The following is a 17,661-nucleotide window of genomic DNA, read 5'->3' on the forward strand; positions in this document are numbered from 1 at the left end:
TGTTCTTTAAGACTGACTCATCTCTGGCAAATAATATCAGACAGGCAGAAAGATGTCTGCGTTTCACTTCTTTAACTATATGACCTTAAACAGAATTCACCCTACTGCCCTCATCCAAGGGCTAATGTGAATAAATATCCCTTAGTGACAAACAACCCCTACACACACACACACACACACACACACACACACACACACACACACACACACACACACACACACACACACACACACGATTTCCCAGGAATATGCCCAGAACAGTCACAACTAGTGCTCACCCAAGCACAAGGGCTGAAGATTAAACCATTAACTTTATATCCATGTTAATCACCTTTCCCACCTCTGAGAATGGGAGGAGAGGGGGAAGGATGAGGATGGAGAGGAGAACAGAAGAGAGCAGAGTGAGTGGAAAAAGAATAGAATAGAATGCCTTTATTGTCATTATACAGGACGTACAATGAGATTGGAAAAACTGGTACAGTGTCTCATTCATTAAAGTGTGTGTGTGTGTGTGGGGGGGGGGGGGGGGGGGGGGGGGGGGGGACTAAAAGGAGAGGTGAAATGAGAAGACAAGAGAAAAGACATCTCATTAGCAGTGGGGGTGTTGTCTCAAGTGGGTACAAATTTAAAAAATAAAATAAAAAATTGCAACCCGAAAAGCAGGTCTGACAGCATTTCCCCAAAACATCATCTTTACAATGCAGATTTACAGTTGATTTTAGCATGTGGATGTGGGGAATCACTCACCTTCAAGCTAGAAAGGGAATCAGTGAAGTTAGATTTCTGCCAAGGCCAACACTATAAGTGAAAGTCATAATCATGTATTAAAAAATAATAAATGACACCATGCACACCCATTTCCAGGTATTTGAGTAACAACTGAGTCACACTAAAAGTATGCTCACAGTAATACTTATTAGACCCCTGTAACACACTCTCACATTCTGAAACAGCTGGTGTGCCCCTCCCTAGTGAGTTTTTCTACAGAAAATTGAATTGCAAATCGTCCACTGGTTGATTAAAGGGGAAGGCAAAGTTTCTCCACAATGGCCTGGAGGTCCAAGCAGTTGCCAGATGTGCCAGTTCACAAGCTGCTGGTGCAACTAAATTATGAAAATAATTTCCAGTATCCGCCCTTGATCTGTCCAAACCAAAAATTAATAACTTATTCCTTTGCCCGTGCTCCACCTTTTCAACAGGTTTAAAAAATAATGGGTAGTTTGTCTGCTAAAGACAGACAGTTGGAACAGGACATACTGCTTAACTCCACGTACTGGGTTTGGATTTTGGTACAGTGCTGATATTTTACTCACTGGACCTCACAGGAAATATGGTAATAGATCATTGCTGTAGATAATAACAACACAGAGAAAACAATAATTACAGAGGTGGGCAGCCACAGAAAGAGGCCAGAAACAAAGGATGGAATGAAACCATTCATTCTATAGCCACTTAAGAATGGAAAATAGGGACACAGTCAGAAATGTATTTATGTATTTATTTTGCTATAGATACACCATCAAGTAATTTAAAAATTTCCTGTTTTTTACACAATTAATTAGGGAAAAAAGACTCCTGTTTATTTACTATGATCACATTAATTAGCACAATTTTATTTATTTATTTTTCACTACAGGATACTGCCCAGGCAGTGAGCTTATTTTACAGATTTAGAGTGAACACACTACAGGAAAATAGGATGATTGGCATATTAAAGTATGATCCACGGAATATAAAATCACAGTTTTAATCACCCCAAACTGTGCTCATCTTCCTAAGTGAGAGTGAGCACAGCCACACCATCAGTAATGTCTCCTTTGATGTCAAAATCCAGCAGAGCATCTTTCTGCCATTAACACAGATGAAGAAAACAACAGGCCCATATTTCAACGCAGGAATTTATTTGGGCCTCATTAATAATCGTTAGCCCTCTTAATGACTTTGAGAGTTTGCAGCAAGCGTGAGCTCTACTTCTCCTTCAGTCACCCTCTTTGGAAGCGTCTCATGGTTTAAAAAAATGAAAGCGTGACCAAATAAAAGCATCCTTCAGACTTTCTTCAAATATATTTTTCATTACAGGTTTTAATTAAACATGCAATATTAGATGTAGATATGTTATAATTAAGCACCTCATTTCTTTTATTCTGGTGATTTTTTTAGGTAGTGGTTTGGACCTTTTTCCCATTAATTTATGGTGGAAATGTCACACGTCAAAGAAAAGGGAAAAAATCATCCACCAAGTGACATTTCCAAATATATTTGAGTATAATGCTGTAGGGTTGTTCTAAATAATTATGCTAAGCTTTTCTCAGTTTAAATGTTCGATCCCTGCTGAGCTGAAAGCATAGGTAAGTTTTCTTTTGCTCTTCTTCACTATTTAGTGTTTGCCTGGGAATCAGAAAAAAAAGTTTACCACACAATCTGATCAGTTACTTCTGTCTCTTTTTTGGAGGAAAGAAAACCTTGTGAAACCTGATAAATCCATCCATTTTATAAATACATCAAGCATTTTCAGTCAGCTTTTATATTCTCTTTTTCATATATAGCCACTGAATTAATCCTTTTGTGCGTTTTCTTTTCAAACTATCCACCTTAAGCTTCTTAAAATGGTCCCTAAAGCTTAGAAAAAATATAAATACCTGAAGCTGCTGGTTAGCAGATTTTCAAATGGTTTTTCGACAGAGAGGAACGAAGTGTCAGAAGCATCACTTTTGATGAGCTGGCCCCAGAAGGTCACCAAAGACAGCTCTGCACCAAGCAAGGCGCTTGGTGTGGTGTCCTGTTTTGTTCCTTTCTTTGCTAACCAACCAACACATGCAAATTGCATGTTTAAATTAATTAAAATTAGATCATTCATTTGAAGATCAGTAAATATACCATATGGGCACTAATGTGGCCATTTAATCCATTTACTGTGGCTAACAAGCTGACTGTGGAGATGCTGCAACCTGATACTGTAGATGACTGAAAGTATACAAGTAAAAAATATCTAAATAAAATAATAATCTAAGAAATGCAAGACCAAAATGAAGCTATTACAGAATCTTATGTCCAACTGTCAGAAATGTAAACTCTACTGAGACAATCAAATGTCAGCTTAATAAGTAAAACTTTGGAGCATAATATTGCAGTAAAAAAAAACATATCATTGTGAGGGATGGAGTGGCATGACTTACGCTTTGAATGGAAGAATCAGGAGGAGCCAAATGATCGATGATGAGGTTTTTTTGTTTTTGTTTTGTTTTGTTTTAAATAGTTCCTGGTGGCAACAATAGGGTTTAACCGAAAAAAGGAAAAGAAGTGATTTGTATCATTTTCATCCTGCAGGGGTTTATATCACAATGCTTTGCTAGGACTCTGCTAATGGACTTCTTGGGAGTCCATTGAACTAAACTGGTGATAAGGAGATTAAAGTATTTATTGGGGTGATTTGAATGAGCTGAAACATTTGCAGAGGCTGAAAGATGCTTCATGTTTTTTTTTCCCTGATTTTGCAGGATGAAGCCTCCTGGGACACAGAGTGTGGGTGGCTGTCTGAACACCAACACACATGCATACATTTACAATTAGGAAATGTGCAGACATTCTCATTTGAATTATTGCAGGCAGAAGACTTAAAGCTTAAATGTATCTGCTGCTTTGCACTATAGTTTTTACAATGGAACACCATCTTCTGTTTTTAGCTGGGGCAGAGAGTTTGAGAAGGGCAGTTTTTGTGCAGATGGAGGATGTGTAGCAGAAAGAACCGCAGATGGAGCAGGCTGGAGTTTTATGATGAGTTAAATATCTGCTAATTAGGGGCAGGTCAGTCTCTGATTGAATTTCTCTACACATGACACAGAAGGATTTATGGGATTCATAAAAGAGAAAGCAAAGTCTGAGACTGGAACCAAATAGGTGTCGAACTGATCGCTGCATTCCACATAAACTTCACATAAAGTGTCTTTAAAGGCACCAAAGACGACACTAAATACTGCCACAATAAATTTTTTTTTTTTTAAATCAGGGGCTGCTGTCTTCAAGAACTTTTGGAAAAATCCCTACAATCCACAAATCTTTTATCAGCAGCTTTGAAACTGCATAGCAGGTTGACAAATGCAAAAAATAAATAGGATAAAGTGTTAGTATAATTACTATAATCATTGTATGAGGAAGTAATGAGTGGCAAAGTATGTGAGGGTGGTGCACAACATGTATGAGGACAGCAAGACAGTGGCAAGGTGTGTGATAGGAGAGACACATGGGTTCAAGGTGGGGGTGTGATTACATCAGGGATCAGCTCTGAGCCCCTTCTTTGTTTACAGTGGTAACAGACAGGTTGACAGATGAGGTCAGACTGGAATGAATGCTTGCATTGTGATCTGTAGTGAAAGTAGGGCGGCCTGGAGAGGTGGAGGTATGCTCTGGAGAGAAGAGGAATGAAAGTCAGCAGAAGGAAGACAGAATACATGTGTGTGAATGAGAGGGAGACAGGTTTAACAGTGAAGCTGTAAGGAGTGCAAGTAGATGAGTTTAAATACCTGGGGTCAACCATCCAAAGTAAATGACAGTGCATGAGACAGGTGAAGAAGTGAGTGTAAGAAGGGTGCCATTCATTGTTCTGAATGTTCTTGGTTATAGTTATTGATATTAATTCCTGGTTTCCCTGTACTCTATATTTCAAGTCTGCATTTTTATCATGTTAGTCATTTCCTGTTTTATTTTGCCAGCTCTTGTCCTGTGCGCATTGTGTTTGATTTTGCTTCTCTTGTTTATTAGATTCTGTTCAGCTGTGCCCTGTTTTTCCCAGCTGTTTCCTTTCTCCCTAATCACCTCCTGTGTGTATTTAAGCCCTCAAGTTTTCACCTGTTCCTTGTTGTGTCCTCCCTCATAGAAGTGTGTTCTAGTTTTTCTGGCTTTTGGTAAAGTTGTGTGTGTGTGTGTGTGTGTGTGTGTGTGTGTGTGTGTGTGTGTGTGTGAGTGAGTGAGTGAGTGTGAGAGAGAGAGAGAGAGAGAGAGAGTGAGTGAGTGTGTGAGATCAGCAAATAAAGCAGCATTTCTGAGTTCAGTTTGCCTTTGGAGTCCTGCATTTGGCTTCACTTTCCGCCTGCTGCACCACTCATCATGACATGGAGTGGGTGGAGACAAGTGCCAGGAGTAATTTGTGACAGAAGGATGGTACGGTAGTAAGACCTGCTATGATGTATGGTTTGGAGACAGTGACACTGACAAAAAGATAGGAGGCCAAACTAGAGGTACTGAGTTAAAGATGCTAAGAACTTTATTGGGAGTGACCAGGATGGACAGGATTATAAATGACTATATCAGAGGGACAGTTTTGGAGAAACAGAGAGGCAAGGATGAAATGGTTTGAACATCTGCAGAGGAAGGATAGTGAATATTTTGGACAAAGGGTGCTGAAGTTGGAGCTGCCAGGCAGGAGGAAAAGAGAGGCCACAGAGAAGATTAATGGACATAGTGAAGGAGGACATGCAGAGGGTTGGTGCTAGGATGGAGGCAGATGATCTGCACAGGCAACCCCTAAAAGGAACAGCTGAAAGAAGAAGGGAGAAAAAAGGAAGAAGATGAAGATATTAATCACTTTTAAAATATAATACACAAACATATGTAAATGCAATTAAATACACTTTTATTTTATTTGATTGTAACTTTATTTAATCAGGACAAAACACACTGAGATTAAAATCTCTTTTTCAGGGGTTAGGGTTGAGCAGTTTTAAGCAGAGAGCAGCCATACATACAAACAGGACAGGATTAAAAGCAGGATGGTGAGGTACAAGAAGGTGATCAGCATGTTATGAAAAAATGTCCAGCAAAACATCCACAGCTCCAATCAGTCACTTTCAGATTATTTAAGAGTGCCTGACACTCATTTATTGAGACCAAGTCCTGAAGTTTGAGGTTTTTTTGTAATTTGTTCCACATAGGAGCAGCAAATTGAAATGCTTTTTTGCCCATCTGTTTTGAATATATAATACATTTCTCCTTTTCCTTTGTAGAATAAGAGAATAGAAAGTATACCTGCTAAACCTTTATCAGGATTCAGGCATTGCTGCTGGAGAAGGAAGGAACTGAGAACCTATGGGTAGCACTGGGATTGCAATTTTCTGTGTCCTGAAAAGTTTGACACCAGTAGCTGGCATCTCAAAATTCTAGGAGAATGAGCTAAGTTGCGTTGGGAATATTGTTTGGTCTCATTGTTCCTCTTTCCTTCAGCTTTGGTCTAATCACTTGTAGGAGCTGGAACAAGGGTTGCCTGTCTGCTTAATTCTCAGAGCAAACCTTGGTGGGCTGAGGCTTGGTGTCAGGGGTGATACTACATTATTCACTGATGCTTGAAACCTTTTATGCAAACCAGAAATTTTAAAAAGAGACAATTGCAATCACGTGAGCAACACAAACCAAAAAGACAAACGATCCGAGGAACCAGAAAAACTAAACCAAGAAAAGACCTGAGAAACCAAGAAAGCCAAAAAGCTGCAGGAATTCAGGGCAACAGCAGCACTGATATGTCAAGTGATGAGTGATGGGACATTTTTGCAGTTTATATAGATTTCCAAATTTGGAAAGTGTTTAGCTTATCTGTTTAGCGCACAGGTATTTCTTCAGATATTGTAGCAAGGTAGAATTTGATAAAAGTCAGGGGGCTTTTCAGGAAATAAACTTTCCCCACCTGTTTCGCTGCCTTTCTTTATTATTTGAAATCACCTTTCTTTCTTTCTCTCACTCCTTTCTCCTGTATACAGCACAAGGTTCAGGTTCAGTTTTTCTAATGTCAGGGACTGTTGCCCTGCTCCTGGTCGGTAATGATCCCATTGCTGTCACAACTGTCACTCCAGCAATCAATCAAACCTGCCGGTGTGTGAGTTTGCACATCTCTGTCTATGTGTGTGTTGATTAGTATACTCCATTAACTCTTATGAAATTCTGGCGCCAAGCCATGGTGCCTGGGGAGAAGCACTTATGGAACGTCAGGTTGCTGTGAGTAATCGGTTTACCAGTGCCAGAGGGAGATAGCGAGGGGAAAATAGGATTTTCAAGCCCAACAGCCAACAAGCAAAAGCCCAGAGACAACAGTGTGCAATGGAGATGATTAAAGCAAATGGATTTTCAAGTACACAAATATGTTGTTAGTCCTCTGAAGTCTCCATCTTTGCAGTTTGCAAGTGTGTAGTTTGGTGTGGCTCTTTGAGAGTGCAGGCTGGTTCAATCATCAAGACGCAGACGTGACTCTGAACATGAACATGAAAATCACAGCTCAGCGTTTCACCATTTCTAAATAACCTTCCCTCACACAGAAACATTGCGTACAGTAGCTTCTGAAATGCAGTTGGTTTTGCTTCCTTTTGCTTGTGACAGTGTGCATATTTAACTCGCTGAGATTTTTGGCTGACTTCAGCATCTCACCTCGAATAAGATAAAGAATAAGCTGTCAAACAGTGTCCCCTCTGACAACCTGGCCCCAGGCTGACAGAGGAGATATGATGAAGGTAGCCATTTTGGGGCCGGAGCAAGGGCAGCTTAAGCCTGCCAGGAAGCTAATGATGCTGGTTTAATGATTTCTGCTCTCTGCTGTCAGATGACAACACCTTACAGTGTAACAAGCAGATACAAATTGGATTCTCATCTCCTACAGTATTTCATCTACCTGCATCATTTATTCTCAACATGTTTGCCCTGCCAACACAAAATGCTATTTTTTGCTTTGATACAGGAATAAATAATTTTCTTAAGGGTTTTGGGGATTGCCTCATCGAGTTTGTTTTCTTTTGCATGTAAATCCACCATGTGAAATCTGGAGTCTTCCTAGATTTTGGTAGTCTAAAGTTTGCTCCCAGTTTATAAATTTAGCATTAAACCACAGACTTTAACATAAAACCCCAATAGAAAAAATATAACTTTTACACTTAGAAACTTTTCAACTAACAATAAACATGTAAGAATTTGCTTCAGTATCTACAGCAAATCATGGAGCTCCACATTGCTACAGAGCAAAGTAGCAGACAAGATGCTCCATTAAACTTGGCTTGATTGGGCTATCAGTTAGAGACTGTGTGCACTGAGAGACATTGAGTTTATTCTGATTGCTAGCCTAACAGACAGATATTGACCTGTCTTTTCCCACTGTGGTTCCTTCGTTTCCCACTGTATGTGTGTTTAAGTGCCTCTGCTTGTATGTGTGTGTGTCTGTGCTTCTGGGTTATTGACTACACCCTGTCCAAAGTTCTGTCAAAACTAACTGATTGATTCTAAGACCAGCTATTCTCCCACACAACCATCCCTCAGGACAAATCCTTGTTTGTGTGTGTCTGTGTGTGTGTGTTTATCTGTATGTGTGGTGTGTGAGTGTATGAGCATTTGCTTTTGACAAGAGCAAACCCCAGGCTTCCTCTAATCACCTCTGCCTCTCTTCTTATCACCCTGATTGTGCTGTCAATCACACCAAAGTTGTTTCTCAAAAACCTAAGTAGGCTATTTATCAGTGAAAGCTAAATTAGTTTTACTGATTGTCTACTTGGTGGAGCTATCTCTACTTTTCACTGACTGAAACACACACACACACCAGATCGGCAGATGATAATACACATTATCTTCTTTAAACTTCAATTTTACACACATGCACCATTTGAATGAGCCACCAGATTGCACTGGAGTAAAAAAAGGTCATGGAGAAAGGCAGCAGCACATACCTACTTACTTCTCCAGACACCCTTTCCCTGAAAGACTCAGTCAGTGGCAGCCACACTTACCCTTCAGACATCCTCCACACAAATGTGTACAGCCTCTCACACACACAATAATCCCCTATCTTCCATCTGAGATGTGCAGGATGATAACCCTTAACAACAGAGAACTCTGTTATATACACACATTCAGCAGAATGAGACAAAGGGCATAACTAAAGAGGAGCAGTGCTGTAATCGACATTATAATATGAAGGATTGTATTGTTTGCTTATCTGCCGGTCTCTTTTGCTCCCTATACTGATGAGTAAGTTCCCGTCTAATAGAGAATGGCTGAGCTAATGGACAGAAAATCATTTTAATGCAGATCAGATGTTGCGAGTGACACCACAGTGAGGCATGAGGGAGGCACACAGTGAGTGACACAGGGCTCTGTCACACTTAGAGACACTTTCTGTCAGTCAGTCAATCAATCGCACATTGATAAATATCCCTGACAAGGTAGCAGCTTTGCACAGATGTTGAGAAAAAAGAAAAACAATGCTCCGACTTGACACACTGGATTAAATATTTATTTTTTATGTTTTTCCCCCCTGTTGTCCGTTAATTCCTTTATCCTTAGTCTGAGACATGTATTGACCTTACTCATCCAAATTCTGCTCCTTTATCCCACATCTTCCCATCTCCTGTTGCTTTGTTCTCTGTCCTCTGAAGTCTTTTCCTTCTTCTCCCCCCTGCAGGCATTTATAAATGAATGTGTTTACAGAGAAGAGGAGAAGTGGTTGGGGCACGGAGGGGGAGGTGAACAGGGCTTATTTTAATTAACAATCGCCTGGCCCTCCGTAGATTTGGTCAAAGATTAAAACTCGTTAGGATTGATTCTTGCCTCCAGCCCTATTAAGCTATGGTCTCGCTGTGGTTTGACAGAGTTGGAGGGGAGGGTAGCGGGATCAGGGTGAGGGAAGGAGTTTGGTTTGAGGATGGACAGTTGTAAAGCTAAGAACTGACAGATACAGGCAGAGAGAGCAACAGAAACTAAAAACACACTCTATTAGAGAGAAACGTATATAAGATTTTATTATATAATTTGATTTATGAGAGGAGACAGAGAGTTAGAGGAGGTGGGGTGATAGACTATTTTGAAACATAAAGCATGAATTAGGACGATAACGTTTCCATTTCAGTATCCAAACGTCTAATTCACTTTGCCTTAAAAGGCACAAATTTGAATGTCAAAAAGAACTCAGGTCTCAGGTGGGCATTCCTCGTATTAACAGACAATTGCGATTGTTAGGAGATGTGCATTAGCAGGATATGATTGGCAGAATAAGCTTTCATAATAGGGCAACCAACGCCTACAGAGTACCGAAGAGCACTACTTGAATTTGCCTGGGAAATGCATTACTCTCTGAAAACTAATTCATCATCTTGCACTTTGCTTCTGTCCTTTGCGTTGCCACTTTCCTTCCTTCCCAGCTTTCATTATCACATCCTTCTCTCCTTCCCTCAGCAATGTAACCAATGTGACAGATAAGCTTTAGTGAACCACACTGAGCATTTCTTTATGTAAGCATACGGTCATCTCACATCGGCAATTCTGGCACTTTCATGAGGAACCTGGGCTGAGGAACCAGGATAAGACCCCAAAAAAAGACAACTAGTGTCACACATTTCCTGGCACGTCAGATGACACATTAAATCAAGGCTTTTAATTAGTGCCGGTAGCCATTACAATTCTAGCTGCAGCAAAAGCTGCCGTGCCTAGAAGGTGACTCTAGGCTAAACTCCCTTTGACGAGCTCAATTATGAAGGCAGTCTTTCCCCTGAAATCAGTTTGGTCTGACAGTTGTAAATTATGATTTCCACCATGGGGGCTTTGCCTCAGTCAGAAATCTGAGTTATGTGTCATGAGGCTTCCAAACCATCTAATAACCTTTACCTCAATCCCTCTGCCCTCCCTCACAGCTATCTTTCTTGATATGAACAAAGTCAATTCTGACTTTAAGCCAGGCATGACTGCTAGTGCTTATAACATGAATCATTAGGAACTCTGTGTGTGTGGTAAATAATCTGTTCAGATTAAGTGTTCAATAGACTGTAAGACTGTAAATTTAAACAGTTAAAAAAGCAAACACATTCAAAAATGAACTATTATCAGCAGAATATTAGCAGATAATTCATGTAAAAGATATATATATATATATATATGTATTGTGTTTCTGAGATATCTACTGAAGAGAGTCAGTGTGGTGGCCGGTCTACCCTCAGTGTAAAATGAGGACAAGAAGAACTTGTCAGTCACGGTGAAGGACAGGCAGGATGGTTGAAGCTCTTGACAAACACTGGGCAGCAGGACCAATGACAGAGAAGCTCTGCTTGCACTTGTCTTGCTGCATTTACTATAAACTTCCTCTCAGACCCCAAGGGACTGACCCCCTCTCTGGTCACTCTCTGCAGCAACCTTGTGTCAAAGGACCCAGGAGATTATCATGTAGGTAGACTGATATACAGTGTATGAACACCAGTTGTTCTAGTGACCCTGTGCCATAGAAATGAAAGAAAAGAAGAGGCTGCTGTCTGCTATTAATCTGTTCTACAATAATGCATTCTACATATTGCACCTTCAGTCACAGACTAAACATTGCTCCTTGCGGGAAGCTAAACTGGTTCGCTTACAATTAATAGTTCCCTTTTGTCTGATTGTGAGTGTATGTGTACATTTTCTTTTTGCTGAGTGTGTGAGTAGTTGATCATTTTTGTGCTGACTGTTGGAAAATGGGTTATCAGCTCAGTTACCTAAAAATGGAAGATGGACATCTTTTTCTGACTTGTCTGTCACATATTTTACATCCTCTGAACACAAACACATGCATATACACACAAACACACCAGTGTGTGTACACAATATTATGTTTTATCTGTGGCTGTCATTCACATGTCTACGCATTTAAGAATAAGTTCCATGTCTTCTTGAGTCCCTCATATAAATTATTAGATACTTTCAACTGAACTCCACATGCAAGATTTGATTACTTTGAAATAAACAGTTATTTTGAGAGGCCAAAAAACATAAAACATATCAAGTACACAAAAGAGCCAATCTTTTTCATAATATAAAAATGTAATTATGTTTTTTTAAACATTTCTCAAAGCCCAAGGTGACCACTAAAACCCCATGGTCCAGTCTAAAACAAACATGTGATATTTACTATAATAGAACACGAAGGACAAGGGGCAGCGTGGTGGTTAGCACTGCTGCCTCACAGCAAGAAGATCCTGAGTTTGAATTCACCATCTGGCCAGGCCCTTTCTGTGTGGAGTTTGCAGTTCTCCATGTGCCTGTGTGGGTTTTCTCCAGGTACTGCAGTTTCCTCCCACAGTCCACAGACATGCACTTAGTGGGGTTAGGTTAATTGGTGATTCTAAATTGTCCATAGGTGTGAATGTGAGTGTGAATGTCTGTCTCTCTGTGTTAGCCCTGCAACAGGTTGGCAACCTGTCTAGTGTGTACACTGCCTCTTGCCCTATGATATGGCAGTTATGATGGGCTCCAACCCCACCCCCGTGATCCTGAAAATGATACATGAAGGAATGTATCAAAAATTCAAGTCTAAGAAGATGGAGCCACTGTATATTAATTTTTTCCTGCAATAAATAAATAAAATGACATACTATCAATGGATGAACTAATAAAAATTCCCCCCTTAAAAATGAGGACAGGTTTGAGAGACACAACTGTGGCTCATTGATAAACTAGTGAAATAAAAGTGTGGCAGGATGGATGTGACAGATTATTTTTAACATGAAGAAAAAAGATCAAACCATATAAATTTTAATATGGATGAAGGCGTGTATCAGAGCATAATATAAACATTTGGCTTAAATGTTTAAAACGAAATTTAACACCCTGGTCTTCTACTTCAGTGCATCCACTCACGCATACTATTACTATCAAAAGGCTGAATCACTACTGATTTAGTCTTTTGATATCAATCTGGACTTAGAGAGAGCAAAGGGAAGCATGACTAGGTTGAGATAATAGTTATATGCATATGTGAAGACATTGCGTGTGTGTGTGTGTGCGTGCGTGTGTGTGTGTGTGTGTGCGCGTGTGTAGTTGATATGATTCCTCTTGAGTGTGGCTTGTGAGGTGGAAGAGGAGATTACAGCACCACGCTTCTATAATTACCTCTCATCTCTCAGCCAGTGCTCTTACACACAACGGGGAATGCCAGGCTACCACACACTCCAACACATGCGCACACACAGTGGGGTGCACTTCTGTACAATGTTGCAGGCTGAGAGGGAGTTATTTCTAGAGGGCTACATTTCACTCAAATTGTGATTGGAGACCGCCCACACTACCTTTAAGCAACACAGGTCAGCTTCACTCCAAGCACACAAAGACACACACACACACGCACACACTCATTGCACTGACTCCTGCTCACAAGCTACTGGTAAGTAAGAAGAATGACTCACCTGTAACCATCCTTCCCACACACACACATACATACAAAGACACACACAAAAACACCTAAGAACCCATTTTCACAAGTCATGGGTGCACATCACACTATAGACGTTTTCTGCTTGGTTTGAATAATAAAGAAAAGTCTCCTGTCACCTGTTCTGTCTCTGTCGTACACATGCATGTGCAGCGTGGTCCACTTTGTGGTCGGCTATGATATATAAAAACAGCCTAAAAACAAAAGAACAGCAATATTCTCCACAAGTTGTTTCACGTCGTCTTTTTTACCGACTTGGCAGCATCCAGCCTTAATAACCATGCAAACTATCAGGACTAAGTATGTTTTAAAGTTGACAGCGACTTCCAAAGATGAATTAACCATGCTATTCACAGCTTTGAAAAAGTCGTTAATAACTATGCCAGAAGTAAATTGCTCCAGCACCACTCTCTCTCCCCCTTTGCTAAACTATTAAAATAGCAATATGACTTCTTGTGGACAGTAAACGCAGGGGACCATTTCAACAAGCTCAAATGAAAAGAGGGGAGGAGATAAAATGATGAATCTTCTGTGAGCTTAGAAGGTTTCATGTCCTCCCCTGTTGCATTCCTCAGCTAATTCTAATCTACAATATGAAGATTAAAGCCACAAAAAACAAAAAATGCTTAGAGGAGAAAAACAGCAAAGCTGATGAACGATTTTGAATTCAACAGGGGAAAAAAAAAACAAAAAAACATTGCTTTGAACTTTCAACAATGGCCAATAACAAAAGTGTAGCTGCTGCTTCTTAACACACCCACACATACTGTACATACCTGCACACAAAATATTCACAGCAGGCGATACTCACACACACTGTTGCAGACACACTAACATCAGAACTGCAGCAATCTTTTCCTATTTTTGGATGCATTAAAATTGTGACAACGCATTGCTTAGCTGCTAATGCGTGGAAGAGTGCAAACGAGATTAAAGTGTCCCCGTCGAGCCTGAGGCATACAGCTGTCTGGACAGGGACAACTTCCCTTTGCAGGCCTGAGATGTGTTCAGACATGAATGCAAGCAATTTATTTAAGCAACTAGCACTTAATAAGCAAACGGTCCTCAAAGCAGGGGAATGCTGTGAACATGTTGGCTGTAATGTGACAACTGAAGGCAACGGAACACCTCGAGGGAATGCTTAGCTCTCAATGGGCACGCACAAAACATAGGTATGTGCAGGGATGCTCGCTTGACACCCGATAAACTGGTTCATTATATTGCTGTTACACTAATGTGTGCCGAGTCTCATCTGTGCTGACAAAGTGCTACTAAAGGTGTTGTGTAGCTCACACACACATACATGCAGACCACGACAGTTTCGCTTCACTGTAGCTGATATTATTGGACCCAAGTTGTTTAGGCATAAATGAACTCCATACGAAAATCAACACGGTGCTGACTGTCGTTCCGATATCAGCTGCACTTTTTCTTTTTTTTTAAGTGGCCCAGACTTAAAATACCAAAAGAGAACCACACATGGCAGATTTTTCTCTAAAGCGATAAAACGCCAAAGCAGAGGAAGGTTGGGAACTCCATAATCTGGCCACTGGCTCCAACTAGCCAAGTGTTTTATACCCGCAGCGCTTTTAAGTATCAGTGGAAACAGGCACAATAAGGTGGTCCCCCATAGCTGAGCCAAGCCAGCAAAAAAAAATCACACAGTTGATCACACTTAACGTTCTTGCACAAACAGCCCACCGTTCATCAACATTACGCACCAAATTACGCAACCACAGTGACATGCAGCATTGATTTTTTTTTTTCAATGCAGTTTCAACTTGTCCATCCTCGTGCTTTTTTTTTTTTTTTAAGAACAATAAACTACTTTAAAGTACTGAATAAAAACATGGAAGATCTTTGATAAAGTACGGCAGTGATGCCGTTCCAATGACATCTTTCCAGTTAAAAACAAAAGAAAAACATAAAATATTGAAGCTTATTTTTAAGTTGCATCTATTTATTTACTGTGCGCTGTCACGAGCGGCGGACAGGTTGCAACATCTCAAAACCACCTGAAGTTCGTGGCTTTTTTACAAAATATCGACCTGCAGCGAATCACACAGCATCCACCGGTATTACAGAAGCCGGTCCACTCACCCGTTAGCTGGTCATAGGATCCGTCCAGTTCTCTGGAGTCCGACAAGCTTTGGTCACGGTTTTTCGCCTTCATATTCCCCGTGTGCGCCGGAATGTGGAACTGTGGGAAACAGCTGATGTGTTGGCGATTCTTGTGAAAATAATTGTGGTTTGTTTTTCGCCTTCACGGAGGATGGCTACAAGTATAATAACATTAACAAGTCATATTTGATTTGTCATGAAGAAAAGGGAGAGCCCCGTGTATGCCGTTATTTCGCGTGTCTGTTTCTGTGTGCGCTCTCGGCATCCAGAAGCTGAGTGAACCAAGAGCGCTCCTGGTCGATACTTTCACATGGGCTGGAAACGCGCGCACACACTTAAATTTACACACGCGCACACGCAAACAGAAAGAGAAAAGAAAATTCTGAAATATTAGATTTGGTTGAAGACCTTAAAACATGTAAAGGTGGATTAAATATGAGTATGACAACACTGTGAATCAGTCGTGTGTCCCCCGCAACCCGGTTTTAAAGCCTTTTTGGCTTCATTCATGCAGCATCTCAATGAGTTGGTCCTCTGCCTGAATCTTTACCATTAATATCACCATCACATCCTCTGCTAATGTTCTCCAGAGCCAGGTCGGATGTGTACAGGCACATCAGCAGGCGCAACAAGGAGCTCAGTGCTGCTGCCAGGCAGAGGTTCTGACTATATCTGATCTATAAATACTCACTGGCACTAGGAAGCCTTGTGTCTATGCTTTTTCTTCCTCTCTTCTCTCCCTTTCAGTGTCTTTGCCTCATTTTTGTTTCACTCCTGCTCACTTACCACAGTATGACATTTGGTCACAATCTGTCAAGCAATCTGTCTTTGATGCCATAGTTTTCTACATTATATCAGGGGTTGCATCAATAATGATCTGTATCCTTCTAACCATGCCTACATTAATGTGCTTCATGCACGAACAGTTGCAGCGTCATTCTGTTGCTGTGTGGTGAGGTGATTTAGACGTTTAGATCTTTGTGCCATTTGCACAAAAGAGCACTGTAAACTATAGGGACCTCGGTGCTACAGATCCCATTCACTATTATGTTTGCTCATCCATCCTGCTCTCATGGGAAATCATTTGACGTGAATCAGAAAAGTGTTACTGAAAGGTTGTCTGCATGAACTCAGCTTCATTTGGGCTGCCTTAAGTGCTCTATATGCAACTGAATATACATATTAAATATGCATTCATCCCTTGCGCATTGTGTCTGCAAGCAAATTGTCCAGGCATGCAGTACCCCTACACTTGTCTAGTATGTAGTGTAATGTGACAGTTGGAGAGTATAGTTCTCTATAATAGATGATTTTGTTCCATGTTAATTTTCCAACTTTTGAGATAAATATGTCATCTTTATTGTTGTTGGACTCCTCTTAAAAGTTCTTTCTAATCAAAGATAAATAAGTTATGTGTCAAGAAGCAAAATAGACTACATTATTAGATCTGTTTCTATTAACTGACTGGTACACTGGGAATGGAGCCAACCTCGCCCCTGCCCGCCTGCCGATGCAACAATGTCCAAAGAAACTTTGTGATCACTTCTAATGACATTAACACAGTTTCTTGCTTTAAAGGAACTGAAGCTGTGGGGACAAACACAAAAGAAAGCTAGAGTCTCTTATCTCTTATCGAGCTCCTCACTGTGTTAATATAACACAATACCAGTTCCTGTGTTTTTGTGTGTTTGCAGACCAAAAGACACATGGGTTGGCAGTTGCTACCTTCATAACCACTGGAAAAATAAACATGTCTTCGGCCCTGGTATATCAGCCCAGCTCTTCTGGGCAGGTCTTTCTTCTATTCTTTTTTGCCACTTGTTTTTTAATAAAGCTCCAACAACAAAAAGAGACCTTAACATTTTTTCTCTTGTTCATTTGGTCAAACTTGGGAGCAGCAGGTGTGTGAAAACATCCTCATATGTGGTGTGCTGGCTACTCATTACCATATAAATGTCTGCATGGCTGGTTCATCTGTTAGCATTTCTAATTTCATTATAAAGTGTATCTGAAGGGCACTGAAACACCTTGGAAAAGAGGTGAGATGAGGTCATGAAGAGTTGGATGTTCCCCCGTTAAGCTTCATTTGAAACCTGCATGCTGCCAATAAACTGAGGGAGGCCGGCAATAACCACAAGGCCTGCTTTTTCTGTCATCTAATACCAACAAAATATTTCACAGATACGGACAATTGGATAGTGATTGGATTTCTGTGTGTGGTAAATGAAATGAGACAAGGAGAGGTGGATTCTAAATGAAGGCGAGGAGGGGTGTGCAAGAATGAAGGATAGGGGAAGTGGGGAGATCGATTCATGGTGAGTTAGAGGGGATTTTAGTGATTCAGAGCC

The 17,661-nt window shown here is 40.6% G+C and overlaps 1 protein-coding gene across 2 annotated transcripts in view; it reads right to left on the minus strand.

The window, feature by feature from the left end:
• LOC115793034 (Kv channel-interacting protein 2) overlaps nucleotides 1-15,543 on the minus strand; it is a 111,841-nt gene extending 96,298 nt beyond the window's left edge. For both annotated transcript variants that reach the window (XM_030747743.1, XM_030747739.1), the window contains exon 1: nucleotides 15,293-15,543. In XM_030747743.1, coding sequence (XP_030603603.1) covers nucleotides 15,293-15,365 — 73 coding nt within the window. In that variant the 5' untranslated portion in view covers nucleotides 15,366-15,543. The remainder of the gene's footprint in view (nucleotides 1-15,292) is intronic.
• Nucleotides 15,544-17,661: the final 2,118 nt, after the last annotated feature.

This window comes from Archocentrus centrarchus, chromosome 15 (genome assembly GCF_007364275.1).
Source record: "Archocentrus centrarchus isolate MPI-CPG fArcCen1 chromosome 15, fArcCen1, whole genome shotgun sequence".
NCBI classification, from domain to species: Eukaryota; Metazoa; Chordata; class Actinopteri; order Cichliformes; family Cichlidae; genus Archocentrus; species Archocentrus centrarchus.